This window comes from Pseudopipra pipra, chromosome 2 (assembly GCF_036250125.1).
Source record: "Pseudopipra pipra isolate bDixPip1 chromosome 2, bDixPip1.hap1, whole genome shotgun sequence".
Classification (NCBI taxonomy): Eukaryota; Metazoa; Chordata; class Aves; order Passeriformes; family Pipridae; genus Pseudopipra; species Pseudopipra pipra.
In genome coordinates, this window is record NC_087550.1 from 94,121,831 (window position 1) to 94,144,015 (window position 22,185).

Here is a 22,185-nt window from a genome sequence, read left to right on the forward strand (position 1 = left end):
GGCATTTTTATCCAACAGAAGACAGAAGCATATGGGTAAAGAATTTAAAAATATCTTAGCATTTGCATCCTGCTAGAAATTTTAAGTGTTAATGATTCCATAAAAAGAAGCAAACCCATTATTTACCTGGGAAATCTTAATGTGAGACTGGCAACCTTTTGCTACAGACAGCTGAGAAACACAGTAAGGGACTTGAAGAACAAGCTCAACCCCGCCCCAGGATGTTCAAGTGCAGTTATGTGGGCTAAGCCCATGTTAAAATTACACTTATGGAATATGACATCCTTTACATACAGTTATAGGAAGCTCAGGAGCAAGACCTGTCTCCCACAGATCACATTTATAGCCTCACAGGCTATTCAAAATGTAACAGAACATCATGCAAGCAGGCCACAGGCAGGTAAGTCCTAGCCTGCGTGAAAGGCACCAAATATATTCAGAGAAGAAAGGATAAACAAAATAAAAGTAGGGTCATATTCCAAAATGACTTAGCTTAATAAAAAGTAGACTGCGTGTACATAAAGCAAATGAAATAAAGAGGTAACATATTTTCCTCTCCAGTATTTGCTTCATCCTCTTGCTTTCACAGACCAACAATGTTAGTTCATTAATGGGGGTCGTCTTCTTGTTATATGTGTATACAGCTCCTAGCACAAAGAGACCTCAGTGTCCAACTGAAACCTGTATGTGCTCTAGTAACACAAATAAAAAAGGTTAATAGTAATTAGAAAAGACAAAGATTCCAGAGGGGCATGACAGATTCTTAATTAGGGCCCAGGGTGCCACGGTGGAATCCAAGGAGACAAGTGGAAGGTAATACACAGAGAAGCCACAGTTTAAACCACTTCTTTGTTGTTCAGGGACAGGTTCTGATTAAGATTTAATCTCTCAGGGAGCAGTTCTGGAAATCACAGCTAGTTCAATGAGGACACATGTGATGCACTGCAGATATCAAGGAGCAGAGTACATTTTCCACCATCCAGAAAAGGTGAGAATGATATGCAATGCAAATTGATGGTACCTAGCTAAATGTTACATCCTTTTTGATCAGTTTAAATCTGTGGTTTTAATCAACAACAACACAATAATAAAAAAGAGCAATGCAGAGACAGGCTGCATCATGAACAGGTATGACAGGGATGGTCTTAAAAAAATGAAAAAGGCTACCATTAGTTCATTTGGACAGGGAAATTATCTTAAGAAAATATGCAAGGAATGTGTAGAATAATGAGTTTAAAAGAAAAAAATCACAGTTCTTTGACTGCAATGAGTAAACATGAGAAATTAATAAAAAATAGGAGACATCTTCAGTTATATGTATGGGAAATTAGCTGTTTATTTGCATTTATCTGCAGAACAAGTTGACAAAATGGGTCAAAGGCAGAGAGGTGTATGAGGTCTTAAATATAAACTGGAATCTACCAAGAGGACAATAGGAAGAGACAGAACGACAACAGGGTTATTACATACAAATTAAATCAATCATTTATCTAGCACAACATATAATATGTACAACATGGTTTACTATGTGAGTTAGAAGACTGTCTCAGTTACTAGAAAGCAGAAACTAACAGGGAACACAACAGCTAGCTACAAACTAGCAGGCATGTCCAGCAGACACTTAAAAATGTCCCGTTCAGGAGTATGGCTGCTCAAGTCTGAAGTTCAAAGACTCAGCCCTCAAGTATGGATACCAGGGGGAAATCCTGCATTGTAAACAGCATTGCAGAAGAATGGAATCCCAAAGGGAAGAGTTGTAGGGACTGTGTGATGAGGATATTGTTCTTTGCCACCACATGCTGGACCATTCTTCCCTCATCCTATTCGTCCTGCCTGGAGCCTTTCACACCAGATTCCCCTCTCAGCATGAAACAGTTTTCTCTCCAGGTTTCAGAACACCTTGTACACGCAAAGCATTGCCACAATCTAACCAGTAAAAATACTGTACATGAACAATGCAGCAAAGCTAACAAAAGGGTCCTATTGATCACATTCAGTCCCACAGCAGCTGTGCTTTGCTTCCAGCCTCTTTGACTGGTCAAGGGCAACGGATCTTCCAACGAAGCACAGTGATAAAGAGCCAAACACCTCCTGCACGAGTGCTGCAGGCTGGGGTTTGTTGCCAGGATTCACGTTCAGGGATAAAAATGAGATTAAAAACATTATGAGGAGGAAGCCAGGCCATTTTCACACTAGCCTGGGTGGTGAAGCTGCAACTGTCCAACAGCTCCTGCAGGTTCTTTCCCTCCCCACCGCTCCCAATTGTGTTACCTTCTGCTTGCACCTGCACCCATGCCCAGCACAGCCCATCCCTTGCAGCATTTAGGTATCCTGCTCTGTCCCAGAACACCTGCTCTCACAAATCACATCCAGTAGGGATGGAAAAGAAAGAGTGGCTACATAGCTACACATGAGGACATCCTCTGCTTCTTGAGGAAGCATCTATTGCTAGGTACCAATGACAGGGGCAGCACTCCTTCCACAGTAAGCAGAGTTGAGCTCAGAGGACTTGAGGATGGAGCTCCACACTCCTCCTAGCACAACAGAAGGCACAGCTGCACTTTAAAGGATCGCGAAGCCCTCTGCAGTTGCCCAAACACTTCAAGAATTGCATTTTGAACTGATGGCATATTAGCAGGATACTATAATTAAACTAAAAACACAGATCAGGATTATCAAAAAACCACAGTTTTAAGATGAGGTGTCTTGATAGAGCAACAGATCTTACCATGATACTTTCTCTGTGGTACTGTAGCTCTTTAGCACTGACTCTTTCCAACCTATAAAACCTGCTGCCCACAAACTTTTCAATAATAATCCACACAGCAGTCACCATGGAATAGACAGCAATATTTTGGCTTGAGGGAACTCATGCTCTGAAAGCACAGCAGTAGGTAGCCAGGTAGACAGTAAAAGCTAGATCCAGTAAAAGACTGAAACTCCTACAAGCCATGCATGAAGGTGCCCAAATTTACATTCCCAGGATTCACCTAGGCTCTGCACACAGTACAAAGGGGAAGGCTGGTGCCTTAAAATATGCCCTAAAATTCTTATATGCTGAGAAGGATACAGGGCCACAAAGTTAATCAAGACAGAGCAGAAGGTAAAAGCAAGAGTGCACCTATGTTCTTGACCCCATCCAGGACTTTAACAAAATAAGACTTCATCTTCTTAGTGTTCCAAACTCCAGTCATCTCCTGGACTTACGAGAGTCCTTTAAGTGTCCTTTGGAAGAACTCAAGAGTGCATCCTCTCTGAGAAGTGACATATGCCCATTTTTGATGAAATAATACCAAGCACAGAGGTTCCCTAAACCTCTTGCTTGGACACCACTACTGATGACAGCCACAGCACCAGCTCTTAGATCCCACTGCCTTGCTCCAAAGCCATCAGCACAGCTAACTCCCCATTTGACACTCCTCTGCTGCACATCCTACATCCCCACACCAGTTCCTGTACTCTGTCCTTCCATCTGTCCCACACCCACCAGATCACACACCACCATCTTCCAATCCCACATTTTAGCCCTACTCTTCTACCACACAACCTTACCCCACCACCTTTTCTTCACTATTCAATGGACCACACCAACTCATAAGCCACAGCTCTGCGCTCCCTCAACTTCCACCTTGCTACAGTATCTGAAACGAGGAGCATTTCTGGTTGACTAAAGACTCCTCCAGCTCTTCTGATTTCTTCCCCTACACACATTCAGAAATGCTTGTCTGCCTGACCAGCCTTCATTAACAGTGACCTACATTCAAACACACACATGTTCTGCTTTAGCTGCTTCAGTCCTTTATTGGAAATAGCCCTCAAAACCTAAGTTAGCTAAGTTTGCAAAGGAAATTTACAGTTTGGTTAAAATGCCAGCCAGGTTTATGGCAGCCTTTATAAACTGGACATTGAGGTCTTACACAACAACTAGAGCAACTTTTTCCCTTTCATCTCCCCTGCGAAAATGCTGCTGTAAAACTGATACAGCTGTTTGAGCTCATCCTTTCAGATGTACACCTGTATTAAACAATGTTCAGGAAAACAGCAGGTTCTTTGCAGCGGAAGTACAGTACTTTTGTCACTTCTCTTGGACCCTGTTAAAATCCCCATCAAATACATAGTCTTCAAGCTGCAGCAGGAAAGGTTCAGGTGGACATCAGGAGGAATTTCTTCACAGAAAGGGTGATTAAACATTGGAATGGACTGCCCAGGGAGGTGGTGGCATCATTGTCCCTGAAGGTGTTTAAGAAAAGACTGGACATGGCACTTAGTGACATGGTCTAGTTGACATGGTGGTGTCCGGTCAAAGGTTGGACTTGATGATCTCAGAGGTCTTTTCCACAGTAACCAATTCTGTGATTCTGTGGAAGTCTATAAACTGACTCCTAGGAGGCAGGTATTCAACTAAGCCCTAAGATACAAACAAGTAAGTTAAGGGCACCAGGACAGTTTGTACAGGACTTTTGTTTTCTCAAGTTTCCATTATATTTTTATATTTCACAAAAAAAAAACTACGTTAACACAGCTTTAAGAAATTGAGAATGCCACACATATAAAGCTTACAAGACTGGCAGCTGCCCCTGCAAATGCAATCAGGGTCCACTTGCAGGCCCACACTGTGACCTGAACTAAGCAGGAGTCCTACTGGAATGCACAGGAGTGTGCCTGAAGGATATATACACGCAAGAGGCTCTAGTTCCAGCTGCAGGAGTAATCTGCTTTCCCATGTTTCCCAGATACTGAGAACTAATATTCCTAATTCCTGTGGGTTTACTTTTTTTTTGCTATTTTAAAGAAAAAGAGGAAATTAGTCAGCATGCAACCATCATCAACCCCACACAGCACCATCAGGCTGTGGAGTTCCAGGGGTGCCAGCATTAGGTGTCCACAGGAAGACATGTATTTCCCTGAAGTCAGTGAGTGGAAAAAGCCCAGTGAAGTGCTCCAAGTGTGGGCTTGGCAAGAACTGAACTAAAGACATTCTCCTGTGAAGGGAGGCTGGTGGGGAGGGATTTTTCACCCCTTCTCACATAAATCCTGCAGCATTTCCTGTGGAGCATTGCTGTTTTGGTGCAGCGCAAGCTCAGGCTTCAGGAGTCCAATCACTCAGGGTTTGTTTACACTGGGAGAGCTCTGCTGCTAGATATGCTGGCATCGCTCCTCAGTGTGGATGTAACATATGCCAGAGAGGGAATTCCTCTGCCAGTCTAACGGTACCACTTCCCCCAGTGACATTAACAAAGCCAACAAAAGCACTTCTGTCAGCACAGCTGCACCAGTGGAGGGGGTATATGATTTTTATTGCTTTTCCCCCTGCCTCTCTCTGTGAAAATATTCCATAGGACTACCAAAGCCCTACAGTGGGGATCCTCTCCTGGGCAAGCTGCCAACATCATCCAACAGCACTCACTGCAGAGCAGGAAAATGGAGATCTGAATGAAACGCTTGTAGACAGAAGCAGTGTTTCGCAGGCCAGGAGGGGACAGGGGGCTCTGCCCACTGGGTGCCAAAGATCCATGAAAAGAAGCAGCATGACCGAAACTTCTTGCAGATGAAGCTGGCCACCCCTCCTCAACTCCTCGCCGCAATGAGAGTGGTGAGGCACTGGAACAGGTTGCCCAGAGAGGTTGCAGATGCCCCATCCCTGGAAGCATTCAAGGCCTGGTTGGATAGGACTCTGAGCAACCTGGTCTAGCGGAAGGTGTCCCTGCCCACCGTGGGGATGTTGGAGCTCGATAATCTTTAAGGGCCCTTCCAACCCAAATGTTTCTATGACTCTATGATTCTGGTGGTGGATGATGGCAGTAACCACATAGTACTGAGAGATGTGGAGAGAAAATGGTTTTGCTCTATGCAGCGAAGTGAGGGAGAGCACAGGAGTGTCACACTGGCTGAGGATCAGGAAGTAAAGCTCAGCCAGCCAAGGTGCAAGACTGACACTGCTTTCATGCTGCCAGCTCACAGTATTTTTGCAATGTCATGCTGAAATGTTTTAAGGTTCCAGCTCTTCAAATCACAGACACTGTGAAATAACTAATTACAATTGTTACTTAAGGATGATTTATGTTGAATGCTCCTCAGTGGTTCAAAGCAAAATTTTAAAAATATATATGTATACATTAGGTATATATATATATAAATATGTATTATGTATATATATAAAAATACACTTATATACATATACAATTTGCAAACTTCAATTTTGAAGCCAGACTTCTAGTTTTATTAAGGCTTGAATTACAGCTGAACGATGTGGTGCCCTCAGCCACTAGCATGCAGTAGTAAACAGAGTGAAGCGTGCTGATGGCATCCCCATAGTTCTTTCTTTTCTCCACACAGACATAGCATTTGGATGATGGCCTGGGTAGAGTGAGTAAGGCACTCAAGGGCCAAAGAATCACCTTTTCTGCAGCCCATATTATGCACAGACATAGAAAGAACATATCTAGAAACTGTGGAAAGGACATTAATCAGAGTAAGACCAACAAAACTCCATTATTTTTCTGTATTTTCTGACAAAAACAATTTAATCACCAACAGTTTCCTTAATTGCTCCCTCTTTTCAAGGTCTGGCATGCCCTTATTTAACTCAGTCTAGACCTTTATGCATTGACAGGATCTGATTTTCAAGGAAAAAGAAAGCAAACACAGATACAAGTCCTCTGCTTCCTCTATGCGTACAGGCAGACCATATTTCTCTAGACAATATCCCAGTCACCAGAACTACAGAGCCAGTGCATAGACAGGAAAACCACAGGCACTATCCTTCAGAACATTTGTGCATCCCTGCTCTCACAAGGCAATAAGAGTAACATGGTAAATGACAACTCTGTAACAGGACCAAACAATCCTAAGAAGCTCACAGCAACACTTAGGAGAACAGCATGTATTCAGGATAAAGGCATTCTAACAACCTTCTTTGGGTTAACTTTCCTCTGGGGCTTGGCTAGGCCTTGCAGTGCTTCCACCCTGGAGCAATAGCATTTGTAGGCACACCAGCATTCCCCAAGCATGCAGCCACAGCAGGCACAGCTGTCCAGGGCAGATTATTCTTGCCAGAAGCACAGTAATCTCCTTGGGAGGACTACTGCCAAGAGGAGAGAGCATATGCACATTAAAATGAGGATTTTGCTTCCTGCCTCTCAGGTCTAGTCCTGTGATGACCTTCTGCTGCTGCTGCAATGCAAGCATCCCCAATACCTTCCCAAGAGATAACAGTGAGCAAAGGCAGGACAGCCTTTGGGTTCAGCCAGGCAGACCCCAATAGCCTCACCTTTGGCTTCAGGGTCAGAACCATCCTGCCAGAATAACGTCCAAAATGTAGGTTGTGCAGGGCCAACTAGCACCTGGAAATTTCTGCCTTGGGAGTAACATCTGCATCATTGGTGGGATGTTCACCACGATTCCCAAGCTCTGCCTGGGCTCCACAGTCAGATCGCAGCCACTGTTGCACCCTCTGCAAAGGTACTGGGCTATAAAAATCATCACTTATTATTAACTCTGGCTCCAAAACACCTTCCCTCTCTTCTTCCTTTGCAACACTTGAAATACCACATTCAGGTCACACCTTGTCATAATAGGAGAGAAGTACTTAGCCCCAATACATCCATGTGAAATCAGAGACAAGTGAACATAAATTTTCCTTTGCCTGAGCCATAGGCGCACACCCTCATCGCAAAGACAAGGCTGGCGAGATGGCTGCTGCACATGGCAGCCCAAACCCTCCGTTTGGAGACTGACTCTCAATGCTTGTGCTCATACACAGCAATTCATTTGCCTTGTGAATTGCAAGGAGTTAATTTATTCCTAAACTACAATTCAGAACGCCTCATTTAGCCAAAGACCTCTATCACTAAAAAGAGAATCATATAGATATACAAGGTACGTGTAAAAAGATCTTAATCTTTGCTGCCATCAGTCCTGATACTATCCCAATTAATAACCAAATTAATGTCAACACCAGTACCCAATCCACCTCAGGGAGAAGGAATGATGTCTCCTTCCAGCCATGCACCAAGTCTAATCCAACAAGAGAGCGATCTGTATCTGTTTTCCCGAGGCCAGCCCCGTGCTGTCCGTCTCCCACCTCAGCAATGCGGGAGCAGCAATAGGAAGCGGCTGTGTTTTGGATCAGCCTCCCACACGCAGCAGAGCAGCTCCTGGGTTGTTCAATCCTATGCTCAGTGCAATGGCTGGGGATGGTCCATTCGACAGAGGGGGGCCAGGGCGTTGAGAGACCCAGCCGCGCATCCAGCACGCTGGATCCCCTGGCTTCAAAGCACTGAACCAGCTGCTCTTGTGCCCTCCAGAAGCCCCTAACAGGAGGGAAGGGGGGGTAACGGGGTGTCAAATGGCTGCTGCATCACATCGCATCCTCTGATGCATCTCCCTATTTCCCCAAACAGAACAAAGCTGTCCTCTAAATGATGCTTTCTGTCGAGCAGCTGACCAAAAATAAAAGTACAAACAAAACTTAATGGAGCGCAAAGCCTCCTATGACAAGGAAAATTCCCGCTCCAGTTCTGATCTCTGTTTACAACGTTGAAAGTGGGTCAAACTGGTCTGTGATGGAGGAGTCTGTTTGGAAAATGATCTCTGTGAGGAAAACCATCTAAGCGGCAGACAATTGCACTGCAATGCTTCCAGGGGGATCCTTTCCCCTGCCATCAAAGTAATTCAATTTTATCACACAGGGTTTAAATCCTGTAACTTGAAATTACAGCTTTTTATTCAAATTACTTGAATTCAGCAATTCCCTATCTTTTAGAGCAGATCAACGAACCAGCGTGTTTCAGTACAGAACCTCTGTGCTTTGAAAAGCTAAGACATGGCTGAGTTTGGACAGGGTGGGGGAAGCTGTCATGGTTTCTGTTGATTTTATGATTTTTGGGGTTTTTTTTCATAATTGCTCTCATTTTTGTTCATTTTCAGTGTTCAGGATAAGGTTATTGAGCAGTACCATCACACTCCCTAAACCAACTGTCATGGTCTCTCTGAAAATGCAACAAAATGATTATGACACTAAATGGGAGCCCGAAAATAAGAGACAGTCTGTAATAACACTACTTTTCACGGTATTTTCATTCAGACATCTTGAAATCTGGTAAATTTAATATCTGTCCTTTGCTGTTGTTCAAGATAGAAGATGACTGTAATGTAAACAAATTCAGCCAAAACTTCCTGGCAAGAAGCTCTGTAGGTTGTTCTGTGCACAGACCGTACATAAATACACAGCAATCTAAAGAACGAACATACTAACCAGGCTTGAAACCCACTAATTTGTTTTTATTGACTCAAAAAAATTCTGTTCTTTGAACTTCAAATACTTGATTCCTTTTATGGTCACACAATATTTTATTAAAAATCTTCTACTAATCATTCTCGGGGTATCCAGAGGCTTTAAAAAGCACAAAATGTCAAAAAACGTATTACTGCATTCCTGCATATATTGAATCATCTTTCTAAACTGTTTTTGAAAGAAAGAAATGCATTTATAGCATCTGCTAGAAAACATCTTAAAAAACTCCCAAACTTATAAACATTCCTTCATATTTATAATTTGTATTTTTTTAATATTCTCTTTGGTTTTAGTTACTATTTTGTATTTACAGAAAAATGAGCTCTGAGTATTCGAAGTGTCTGCTAATGTCAGATATTTATAGAAAGTTATGATCTCAAATGATTTTAAGAACTGAATCAGTCTACATCAAGACAAACTTTGAATCTTTTAGACTTCAAAAATGTCCAGTTTGAACGGGACTTTCAGGGCAAATAAGGCATAAAAGGGTTCATATTTTAAATGCACTCAGTATAAAAAAAGTAACATAATGAACAGTATTAGCAAAAAAGACTTGGAAAAAATAACATGATACAGGAAAAGATGTAACTTTTACATGGTTTTATTAGCAAACAAAAAAAAATAAAGTATCATGGAAATAGCTCAGACTTATAATGGTAGGTGAGAGCACGAAAGACATATACTGGTATATACTATGTGTATATATATATATATATACACATAGTATATACTGTGAGTCTACAGAAAAAGAATATTCACAAAGTTAGAAGGAAAAGTAAGTCTGTGAGTCTCTCAGATGCATCTGTGAATTAGAAAGTGCAACGTGAACGGCCCAAAAAATACATACAGCTTCCCTCACAAAAACAAAGATCCCCTGAAAAAAAAAATTAAGAAGGATTATTTCTCCCAGACTTACAACGAAGTCAAAGCCAGAGGAGACACACTGGGTCAGCAGGGACCTTCAGGGCAGCTGCCTGTCCCAGCACCCTGCTCGATGCAGGACGAGCTCAGGGAGGTGGGAGGCTGCAAGGCGCCAGCGTTCCTCCTGTTCTGGCTTCCATCCCAGCCTGCACACCACCCGCTGCAAACCCCGTGCTGCCGCACCATGAGGTCCATGATAAGTCCCACTGACAGCTCCTTGCATGCCAGGCTGGTGTCGGGGTTGGCTGTGGGGAGCTGTGCCCCTCTGCAAACCCTCCTTTGACTGAGGGTGCTATGAAGGGACCCCCGCCCGAACATGAGAGGTGTTCCCTCCTCTGAGACAAAAAAAGAGCCTTTCATTCACTAACTGAGCTGTCCCTAATTACACTGTACACAGAAAGGCATGTTAAGTGGGAAACGCTGTTCTAACACTTATTTCTGATGTGCTTTTTTGTTTATTTTGTTGTTCAGTAGAACCTGTTTCCCAAACTGAGTTCAGGACCCCATTTTACTAGGCTTAACATCTACAGGAGGGGAAAGACCTTCTCTGCCCCAAAGTTCAGAGCCCAAAGTCCAAGAGGTACTCAGAGAGTGTGCCTGGAGCAGCACAGTGGGACAGGCTGCCAAAACCCTCCTTGGGCTTGCAGGCAAAAGAACCTGGGGGCAAGGAGGCATGGGCAGAGCCTGCCAAAGCCAGTGGATAGCCAGACGGTCCTTGCCCTCAGCCCCACATGTCACATGTATCACTGCGGATCGCAGAGCAGAATGTTTACCTGCTGTGGAGCCACAGTTTGCAGCCCAGTGTACTGGACAGCAGTTTGCACTTTATGTACCACCTCTGCAAAGCCATGGCACTTTGGAAGCAGGCACATCCTCTTCAGCTCTACTGCCCGCACAGCCACTTTGGGAGAAATGATGGCAGGGAAAAGTTGGCAGCGGCAGCAGCAGTGGCTTCAGCTGTCCCAGATAGCTCTGCTGGCCACCATGGTGGCTCACACTGCCACTGACACATTGTCTCCATTCTCATCACCTCCATCACCTGCCAAGAACACTGCCGGCTCCCGTGGGGTTTCCATATCCCCATGTCATGTCCTAATTTGCTTGCAAATTCAGGGAGGCAGGAATAAGCTACTACATCCTGTAGAAGGGGATCCAGTCCAGAGCCAGGACCTCCACACTAGAATGTAACACAAAACAGTAACAACTCCAGCTGGTGGCAAACTGAAGAACCAAAGGGAGACAGCACAGTCCAGTGCCCTACTGAGTTCAAGGCACTGGTTTCAACTTTGTGGGTCTGTGGGCTACTTGAAATAGAGCCACAAAAGGTAATAAAAGCCCATTGTCAGCAGGCTCCAATGAGTAAAGTGCTTTGCCAACTGTAAAAGGTGAAAAATATGGTGTTACTTTCAAGCAAGGAGTTATCCCATCAGCATAGTAGATGACCTTCATCAATCTTCTTCTCACCACCTCGGATTGGCTCACAAGGAAAGTTTGGTCGATATGTGGGTCTCTTATGTGCAGTACGTTATTGAATATCAGGTGAGACAACTGCACTGTCCCAAGTCTTGAGGCACAAATCAAAACCCTCCCCTCTAGCCGAGCTATGACGGGAATTACGTACGCACACAGAACACATAAAAGTTACCTGACAGAGTACGTTTTCTTCAAACACAACGCAGAATAGAGCTGTAATGCATTTTTTCAACCCGAAAAAAAAATGACGAGATTTTTTCCACGGGCTACCAAACAGTAAAAGACCCAAATCACGCTAAAACACTCTTCAAGAAAACTAAGCATCAAACGCTAAAATGTCCTTCAGAGGCTGGAAGGGATGAGCTGAATCACCTCCCAAGCGAGGTGAGGCACCGGCTATTCCAAGCAGTTGCGTAGACAAGTTTACAGCCGGCTCGCGGCACGCCAGAAAGGGTCCACAACCCACTCCCCAAAATAAATGCATCTCCCGTGCACACCCAGGACTTCGGTTTGGGGAGGAGTGCGTTTTTTTCCGTAAAACACTTGCAGAACCGTGGCCCTCAAGGGGAAAGCCCCTCCAGCCAAGCTGCCCGCGGCCGCTCGTCGCGGTCCCCCCGGCCCTCCCGACGGGGACCGACCGCCCGCTCCGCCCCACCGCGCCCCTCGCCCCCCTCCCCGGGGCTGGGGGTCCCCCCTCCCGCGGGGGGCGGCGGCGGCGGCCGGGGCCGGGCGGGGGGCGGCGGGCCCGGCCGCACAAAGGGCGGGGAGGCGGGGGGCGCCGGGCACTTACTTTGTCTATGGTGCCCGGGAGCAGGCGCTCGAGCAGGCGGCAGAGCACCACGCCGTCCTTCAGGGAGGACTGGAGGAAGCCCTCGGGGTCGGAGATGGTCTTTTTGGGCGACTCCAGCACGCCCAAGGCGATCAGCCACGTAACGGTCTGCTCCGCCGAATTCATGGCGATGGCGGCGGCGGGGCGGGGGTCGCGGCGCCCCGCGCCTCGCGTGGGTTTTGTGTCTCCCCGGGCGGGGGCTTCAGGCGGAGGCCGGCGCCGCCCCCATGTGAATGCAGATGACGACGCCCCGGCCCCGCCGCTACAGACACATGCAGCTGCAGTGCCGCCTCCTCCCCGCCCCCCCGCCGCCGCCGCCGCCGCCGCCGCCGCCGCCGCCCCATGACATCACTGGCAGCGGCGGCGGGCGGGGGCAGCGCCCGCGGAGACCCGCGCCCCGCTCCGCGCCCGCCCCGCACCGCGCCCGGGGCGCAGGCACGGCCGCCCCCTGGCGGGCTCGCGGCGCCTCCGCGGGCGCGCAGCGGGGCGCGGGACGGGCGCCGGCGGGCACCGGGAGCGGTGGGGAAAAGTTGCGGGATCCCCCGGCCCCTCGTTTCCTCCTGGGACAGCGCCGCTGCGCTGGGAACAAACCCCCGCAAGCCTTTAGCTCCAGGCTCGGGGCCACTGATTTCGAACCATCTACCTCTGGGAGCACCAGCAGAGGGTCCCGGCCCGACTGGTCGTATTAAGTCGATTTTTGCCTTTGCCCGTCGTTGCCCTGCGCAAGGAAACCCGTTAGGGAGCCTGGCCCAGTGGCCGACTCGCGGGCTCGCCCCGCTGAGCGCCGTCCCCGCTGTGCGCCTCCTGGGATGCTCCATCCCCAGTGCGCCTCCCGCCAGCGTCCGCCCGGCGGTCTGCGGCACCGGCTGAGAAGCCAACGTAAATACCCATAAGGACTGTGAAGGCTAACCTGAAATCGAGTGGTGAAAGCATTCCCGTGCTTTTTATTCTGGCAAAACCCATTCCTCAAGGCTTTGCTTGGACAGGACTCTACGAGCAATCAGTATTTTTCTGTTAAGACCTGACATGGGCTCCCCAGGGCCCCTCTGTTGCCATTAGCCTGGAGACGTGATGTCACCACAGCCCATGCTCTACCCCCTTCCCCTCACACTCCACCTGACCCCATCAAGGGACAAAACCGCCTTCAAGGCAGTGTTAGAAGGGATATTGCCAACCCCAAACTCATCTCTGTGGTTCTGTTTCCATCCTGGCTTGCCACATTTGCCACCATCACAGCCCCTGAGCAGCATCTCTGGTAAGTTTTTCTGACCTGAAGTCTCTTCCCAAACCGCAGACCAGCCCAGAAAAACAGAAGTGCATTTGGACTGGAGACAAGATAATCTAATTCCAACATTGTCTCCTTCTAATCCATAATAGATGCAGATTTTCTTAAACTCTGATGCCTGAGGTGTGATACCTCTTCCAAAATTTGTCTTTCCTTCTGCCCCTTGTTTAGTCCAGGTGACAGCACCAGAATAGCCTCCACCAGTGTTGATGCCCACCCAAACTCGAGCAGGGTTGGATACCACAAGCTCAGCGCACACAGCAATGGTCAGAAAGCATTTATTACCTCAGAATCCCCAGTGGGGGTTCCCCAATAGTTTTCTGAGTGAGGTAAGCAGCAAGTGGGGAGATCCCTGGCACCACTGTGCCACCACTGGCACCATGGCCCACGGCAGAGAAAAATGGACATAAGTTTATGAAGCTTTTTATGTGAGAGACCACATAAGCAGTAATTGTGATGTAGTCATCACATGAATAATGTGAAAAGCACACAGCTAATTACAGTAGAGAGCATGATACATGACACATTCTGGGAAAATTCAGCCAAAGGAAGCAACATAAGTAACAATATATTACAAGGCAGAATAGTGATTTTAACAAAGCATAAAGGATTTCATTATAAGCAATATCTGAGTTATTGCTGTATTGACCTTCATCACTTATCTCCTCACCATTCTTCTGCACTTAACCATACACCTTTCCATATATATTTTGAGCAAAAGCTTCCTACCCAATAGTTGGCTAGCTATGAAGAACATGAACATGGCAATTCTTGGCCATCAGAAAGCTGTGTGGATGGCCTGCCTGAAGACCTTTGAAAGAAGCTTACCACAGGTAGGGGAACCATTTCCAAATATTTAAAGGAAAAAAATGGAAGTGCATAAAGGCTTTAGGAGCATGCCACTCCCTTCCTAGCTTTCTTCCTTGTCAGACCTTCCCCTACAAGGTATTTACTGCAAACCACCAGAACTCTCTGCATAGCTCCCTTGTTTTATTGTTTCCTCCTGTGTGCCCCAGTACTGTCCATTTATTCATATTGCAAGCTTGTAGGACAGACAGATACTTTGCATCTGCACCATCCATCAAGTGGAACCCGCACCATGGTGGAAGTTCTGAAGTAGCATAAACAATGAAACATATAGTTATTGCCAATCTGCACTCCTTCTTCTTCTTTGTTTCACAATTAAAGATGTTCTGATTCTCTTCTGTCCTGACCTTGGTCCCACTTTTGCTTCTAAATCATAAACCAGTGACATCTTTATTCAAGCATCCATTTTGACAGCATTTAAATAATCTAAACTCTTTCTGAAGGCATCAAGAGGGATGATTTTAACCTCCTTTTTTTGCAAAATATTTTAAATATATGCAAAGCTGAAAAAGTAATTTTGGTAATGACACTCATAAACAAAGGATAGATATGGAGCATGCATGTAGGTTCAGGTAACTTCCAGGTCTTAAATCTCTTTACACAAGCAATGAGATTTTTACATTTCGGGGTGGGGTTTTTTGGTTTAATTATATCTGGATCCTTTTTTGAACAAGAGAGAAAGCAATATTCTGTGAAATACATCAGCCAGCTTTGGCAGAGATCTAGTAGATTTAACAGCATAATATTTTCTGTAAATAAAGATTAAACGGTTGACAATTTATTTGCGCTTTTGCAAGTGCTTGTCATATTCTTATGAGAAGTTACTAAGGAAACCAGGTAGGCACAAGGTAGAAGATAAATTTCTGCTGTGGATTAGCAAGTGTTGAAAGACAAAGCAGCAAAAGACAAAGCAGCTAGAATAAATTGCCAGTTTTCAATTTGACCAAAAAGTTACCAGTAGAGATATGTCCTCTATTCTGCACTGTGAATTAACTGAAAGTCTTACAAAGACAATTATACTTCTGTGCATATTATTTAGTCTTGTAGCCTGAGCAACAGGTTTTGAAGGAGGGAGAGCAGGAGAGGAAGGAAAGAACAGGTAGAGAAAGCTGCTGCTTCTTTTGGACTTTCATTTGCCATTTTTCATTTTCAGCTGTTAATACCTTGTCTGCCTGCCCCCAGGGCAGCAATGAGATGCTTTGGCCAGATGCACAACTCTCTGTTTTCCCTGTGCCAAACCAAAGTCAGGATTTCAATGGGAGTCAACCAATTAACTATCAGCCCAGCTTGAACAGAAATTGCCTTGACAGTCTGTAATTAGCTATATAAGGGTCATACTGGATCAATTGCTGTGATGGGGTTCCCATGTTATATGTAATTATCTCTGTAGTTTTAGCCTAGGGAGGTTTACATCTCTCTATAGTAAAAATCTCACCCCAACAAAGCATGCTTCTGTGCTAAACTCAGAGATGTATTTCCATGTCTAGGTAAATGACTTCGATGGGAGCTGGTCTTTTGCAGTTCCTGAAACCAGCTATCACAAGTTCAGTATCACCAGCTCTCTTTGTGAAAACGCATATACCAAAGATTGTGTTTGCAAACTCGGGAAAGCAGATCAACAGTACTGGCACAGGTGTCAATGGAGAGAAAAAACACAACAGAGAACAAACTATTTCATTATCTTCCAAGCTGCAAAGTATTTTAGTAGGCCGATGCCAAGTTTCTGATCCTGAGAGGCCTGTCAATCAAGCATAAATAAATGCATACCATAGAGAGTGCAGCTAAAGTGCTGACACAGAAACACAAATATGGGACTCTCAGAGCAGGTGTTCGACCAAGGGTGACAGCAGCATGATGCTCAGGGCTGCAGTGCTTGACTCCAGGGCAGTGTGATGGGTGGCCAAGCAGGCTTGGCCTCTCAAACAGGGATCAGAGTATTCAGTGTGCTGAATGCACCAATGTCCAAGCCATCCCTAAAAAGAAAAAAAGCAAAGAAAAAGGTGCTTCTAAACCTCCTTCTTTCGTGGAGGCTGCGTGCACCTGTTGCGGGATTTAAGGGAAAAAGCTTTTAGCTGGGGGAGAGATGCTCCAGAGCTCAGCTCCCTGATCTATTTCCCCTGATCACAGATCTCAAACCTCTCAAGCCTCTAGTTCACTTGCTCTACTGCCTCCTTTGCGAGTGCCTTTAAGGTCTATTCAAAAGCAGAAATACTGTCACCACGTCTATTTTAAATCAATGCAGCCTATTGACACCACGCTCTGATTGAGCTCAGAGTCCAGGCTGCTGCTATCTGAGTCGTAGCAGTCAAAATTTTTGTTAATGTCTGCTTGATTTGATAAGGCAACTAAGACAATTCTGTGTTACAAGCTTTATTGCAGTCACCAGTGCTTTTGTAGGTTTTGCCCTGGCTATGATCTTTAGATAGAAATATACAGAGAGTCCTCTGGCAAATCTGCAGTAGCCCAAAATGTAGCTCTGCTTCTGTCCTCCCAAGAGCATCAACTCAAGAGCTGTGCTGCCTTTGTCTTCTAAGTGCAGTTTAGGATAATGGCATTGATCCACTACATTCTTTATACTTTCACAAACCAATAATAAGTGTCTCTGCTCTAGGCAGAGATGAATATAATACAAAAATCCTTGCCACAAAGGGCTTAGTCTAGATCACAGATGAGAGAAGATGAAGGATAGACCTGAGAAAAGAAGAAATGAAGCAGGACAATAGGCAGCAGCACAGTCACACATAGGCTCTCTTAACAGAAAGACATCTATTTTAATTGCTATTTCAAAAGTTTTATTCACACTTAACGAGGAATGAGAAAGAAATGAAAGACAAGAATTGAATGGCAAGAAACCAAAATGGACAAAATGGATGAAAATGTTTTGAATTTAAACAAACAAAAAAAAGGAGCTGAGATTTTCACATTTTTTTTTAAACACATGCATACTGAATGAACAGTATTTGCCAAATTTTGCCCTATATTTTCTTAGCATAAGATGGAGTAAGTGCTTTTTTAACATTGCAGGCTGGACAGAAGCAAATCAGTGGTTCCCCTGAGGAAGGTCTTGGGGGAGGGGAGTTGGCAGTGAGCTCGACCATTTCAGGCCAGACGCAGAGAAAGCTGTGTCCTGCAAGCTGAATTATCAGATGCAGATCCCCAGCTGGTGGAAGCTGTCACAGCTCCCTTAAAGTTGATGAATCTATGACATTTTTAAACAGTGAGCTCTAAAATTTGCAAAGCGCTCTTATCACAGAGAACTGACATGACCATCCACAGAAAAGGCAAATTGGATTCTAAGATGTATCTGATGAAGAATTTTGGGCAAAGTGAAGGTAAGAAAGAGTGTTACAGAGTCCGTAGTAAAAATTTATTTGGAATATAACACAGAGACTTGGACACTCGTGTTCAGGAAAAATTAAATCACACTGAAAAGGAGTTGTTAGAAGACTGACAGTGATCTTATGGGAGCTCAGCTTGTTTGCCCTGGTGAAACAAAGCTTGAGAAAGGGTACAGGAGGTCTGTCTATAAATACATCAGTGGGTAAATATCACAGATTGGCATGCAGCTACTTAAGCTTCAGGACAATGCTAGCACAAGAGCAAATGGATGTAAACAGGTCCTGAATAAATTTATGTTGAAAATCAGAAAAAGATATTTGATTCTTCTAGCCATAAAATTCTTCGCTGCTCATAAGAAATAGTGGGGCAAATAACCCAACTGTTTTTAGAGGGGAGTATAATGAGTGGGTTAAAGTAATTCTATGACTTGACTGCAGTAGCCGGGACTGGACATCACCCAGGCTCCGTTCCTCAGCAGACTGTGCGTTGTGCCTACCAGAATCAAAGTGGGCCAAGCATTCATCATGATGGATAAGGTTTAGAGAGAGAAGTCAAATAAGCAGAACCACAGTCAAAGCCATTCTCTCACTCCGAGTGAATGCTAATGACACTCGTTCACTGCCGCTTGGAAAATACACTTAGTAAACTAGGTTAATTGAAGAAAATCCTCTTCTCTCACATGTAGGCTCATAGGGTTGGAAGCTGCACATAGTGACCCTTGGGTATATTTTGTAGAGTCCTTTTCTATTCAAATTTTTCCATCCTATAAAAGTTTGCTATAGATCTATGCCTCTTTTGTTTTTAAACAGGGACTACCAGAGTGAAGTAGTGTTCTGCTAGTGGTGTCAATAGGCCACTTTACTCCAAAGTGCTTGGCAGTAGACAGACAGTTTTCAAGACATTTCTGAAGCACAGGAGGATGGAAGGGCACCACAGGCAATGAGAGAAGGGAAGAGACCACAGAGATGATAGAAGCTCTTGGTCAATGCATTGAGCAGGAGCAACAAAATGTACCGCTCTCCCATCCGTGTATTTATTATAAAATTTCCACACTTTGCTCAAGTAAAGAGGAAGATGATTGAATCTGATGGGATTGGTTAGTTGGTGAGCTTTGCAAGAGGATTCTTATTCACAGTTGTATGAATGATTGACATTCTGAGTATGTTTAATAAAACTGTAAAAGTGGATTAGTCACCATCTGCTGGGTCACTCTCACTATTTTTTGGATGTGGGGGTTGCACTCACTGGCATTGGCATGCTCAGGGGAGAGTTTTGGGAACCTGCTCCCCTTGGCACCCAGCCAGAGCCCCAGCCTGGCACACAGCAAGGCTCAGTGTAACATCTATCGGCCCCATCAGGCTTTAAGTGCTCTCCAGACTATTTTTGCAGCAGACCACGTGAGCTAATGGAGCTTTTATTTTTAGTCCTACCGTATAATTTGTTGACTATGGCTGTCTCCTATGCAGCAGGTACTGAAATGCCAAGGCACTGGAAGCCTTCTGGTGATCCATCAATAAATGTTACAGTCAATAAATGTTACAGTCAATAAATGTCACCATCAGCCTTACAGTTAGCATCTGCACCCTTCCAGCCCCTATTTCTGTTACATTATATTCATTTAGGTTATAGACCTTTGTATCATCACAGTTCACTTCAGATTTATTTCTGACACACTCAATCAACAGTAGGATGTTCTCCTAGTGCTCCTTTTGAAAGAAACCAAATACTAAATAAACTCTTCTGGTACAAGCCCTGCTGAAGGCTTACCTAGCTTATTGGACCCTCACCTCCCTACACTATAGGGTTTGCAGGGGTGCTGTCACCAGATACCAAGATGAAGGTACAGGGCCAGTTGTGGAAGATGCTCCCTGTCCTCTCAGACAGAACATACAGAAATGACAACAGCTAAAATCTTATGCTTCACTCCAGAATCTCTGGGCATCTCTGGCTACTTTCTTTTTTGCTGATTAAAACTGCAGCTACCCAATAGAGATGGATTATGGTGATGGTTATCTGGCTCAGCCCTCAGCTTTTTCTCTTTAAGCTCCCAGTGTTTAAGGACACCAATCTTGTGTATTTTTCCTTGGCTTTTATAGTCCTGCTGGCAGTGATTATAACTTTCAGTGCTCTTACTTTTAGCCAAATAAAACTAATAAATATGCTCTGATAAATCAGTATCACTTGACAAGGAGCTTACCAAACAAAATCTTCCAGAGGCCTTGAATCCTAAAGATCTACAACATTATAAAAGCCAAGGTGCACATACAGAGTCACACCAGAGCTGATTACAAAGGATAAATAAGCATCACTGACATGCTGGATTTCTCAGAGTTCTCAAGCTCAGATGACATCATCATTTAGCAAACAAACTCTCTGTAAGATCTGCCTTCATAGGCCATATTCTCCCATGCCATATTCTCCTAGCAATCTTTCATATTTGAATTGGAACAGGCTCCCCAGGGAAGTGATGAAGTCACCATCCCCAGAATTGTTCCAAAAAGAAGACATGGCACTTCGTGATATGGTTTAGTGGCCATAGTGGTATACAACCCAAGGTTGGACTGGATGAGCTTGAAGTTCTTTTCCAATCTTAATGATTCCATGATTCTAGGATTCTAGGTGTAATCCCACTGAAGTTATTACCCCATGTAAAAATGCCCCTTATAAGGAGAGTGTCAGGCTTTTATTATTCCGTGGCCTTGTATTAAACTTCATGTTTCCAACAAAGTAATGGGATATTCCTGCTTTTAAATGCAGGAACTGGATTATAAACCATTGAAAGAACCTGAAGGTTGTCTGAAATTTTTGTCTCCCTTTTCTTTGCCCATGTTTTCTATGCTCCCAATAGAGAGTTTCTGTGTTCATGTAAAATATATTTTGAAGACAACTCCGCAGCCATTGCTGCCACATCTTCCAGCCAGTTTCCAGAAGGCATATTCCACCTGCTTGTCAGACATAGCTACAGAAAGGAGCAACATTGCACAGGTAAGACAAATTTTTTTTTTTAATTAAGCAAAATAAGCTTTTCAGTATTTACCTTGGATTTTCTAAGGCACCTTCAAAGCACCTCAGATCTCTATATTTTTAGCATGCTACATGTGATGATTGATGTGATGGTATTTATAAGCCTATATGAGATTAACCAGTAATCAATATAATGGATTGACTCTATACCTAGTTATCTTTCAATATGGAGAGCATTCAGTCCCATCTCTATTAAGAATCTCTATCTGATCAGTGAAACAGACCATGATAAAAGCTGTGTAAGAAAGCTTCCTTCTTTACTAATTGGACTGGACTTGGAAACCAGAGGCTTTCCGGGGAGCATTGCCTATTTTCCTCATAATTATTTGTATATTCAGTTCAACAACAAAACAAGTCTATAATTGTTCAGTTCAGAAATTAAAAGCTTCTTATCAGGTATGCTGGTCAAAAGAAAATGTGCAATCACTGCATCAATGCCAAATAGTACTAAATCTGCATTACCTGAACTAATTTAGGATTAGGAAGTGTATTAAACAATAACTTAAGAAGCAAAGGATGTTAAGGGAAGGAAATTTGCTGGAGACATTATTTAATGTATCCTTGTTAGTACAAGGAAGAATTTTTCCACTGCTCAACATGTAAATTACATTCACTGTCTAATTGCACCAATTGAGGCAATCTTAGGCAGTTTAACATTCAGATATGTTTTGTAACCAATTTATATTTGATGTGTAACTCACAACAGTATTGAAATCATCTTAAAATTTAATAATACGGGTGGGGTCAGACCTAAATGTGAGCCGCCGGCTTTGATTTCTGACATAACTGATGTACACAGAGATGCTCAAATGCTGCTTGGCTGTGCTGCTGTGGCTTGAATGTCACAGCTTTCCACTGGGAAGAAATAGCACCACCAAAGTAACTTGATTCAGCTATTTAACCTTCTAAATATAGACTAGGAAATGAGACAAATCCTGCAAAAAAAAAAAAAAGTTGGGGTGGTGGTAAAAGAAAAAAAAAGCCTGAAATAGAGAGTATAGTCCTTGCGATTCAAACCCACATTACTTTCTCATCATTTGTTCCACCCAAACTCACAGGACTGTCTGGACCAGTAACGATTAGTTTGACACCACTACATTACATTATAAGCACTTGTGTATAGTGGTCAAGTCCTTCTTGAAAATAGGATTA

General features: G+C 44.3%; 1 protein-coding gene and 1 long non-coding RNA gene across 5 annotated transcripts in view; one reads left to right on the top strand and one right to left on the bottom strand.

Annotated features, from left to right (window-relative positions):
* Positions 1-12,780, bottom strand: part of ARHGEF7 (Rho guanine nucleotide exchange factor 7) — a 126,076-nt gene extending 113,296 nt beyond the window's left edge. The window contains exon 1 of one of the 4 annotated variants that reach the window (XR_010428530.1): positions 12,480-12,780. Coding sequence is in view for 3 of the 4 variants with exons in the window: in XM_064646493.1 (XP_064502563.1) it covers positions 12,480-12,644 (165 nt within the window). In the remaining variant the exon portion in view is untranslated. The remainder of the gene's footprint in view (positions 1-12,479) is intronic. The other 3 variants (XM_064646493.1, XM_064646495.1, XM_064646494.1) reach the window with 3 other exon arrangements.
* Positions 12,781-13,521: 741 nt separating this feature from the next.
* On the top strand, positions 13,522-19,243 carry LOC135407090 (uncharacterized). Its single transcript, XR_010426693.1, has 3 exons — positions 13,522-13,773; positions 13,975-14,132; positions 18,819-19,243. It is a non-coding gene; the product is annotated as an uncharacterized LOC135407090 (long non-coding RNA).
* The last annotated feature ends 2,942 nt before the right edge of the window (positions 19,244-22,185 follow it).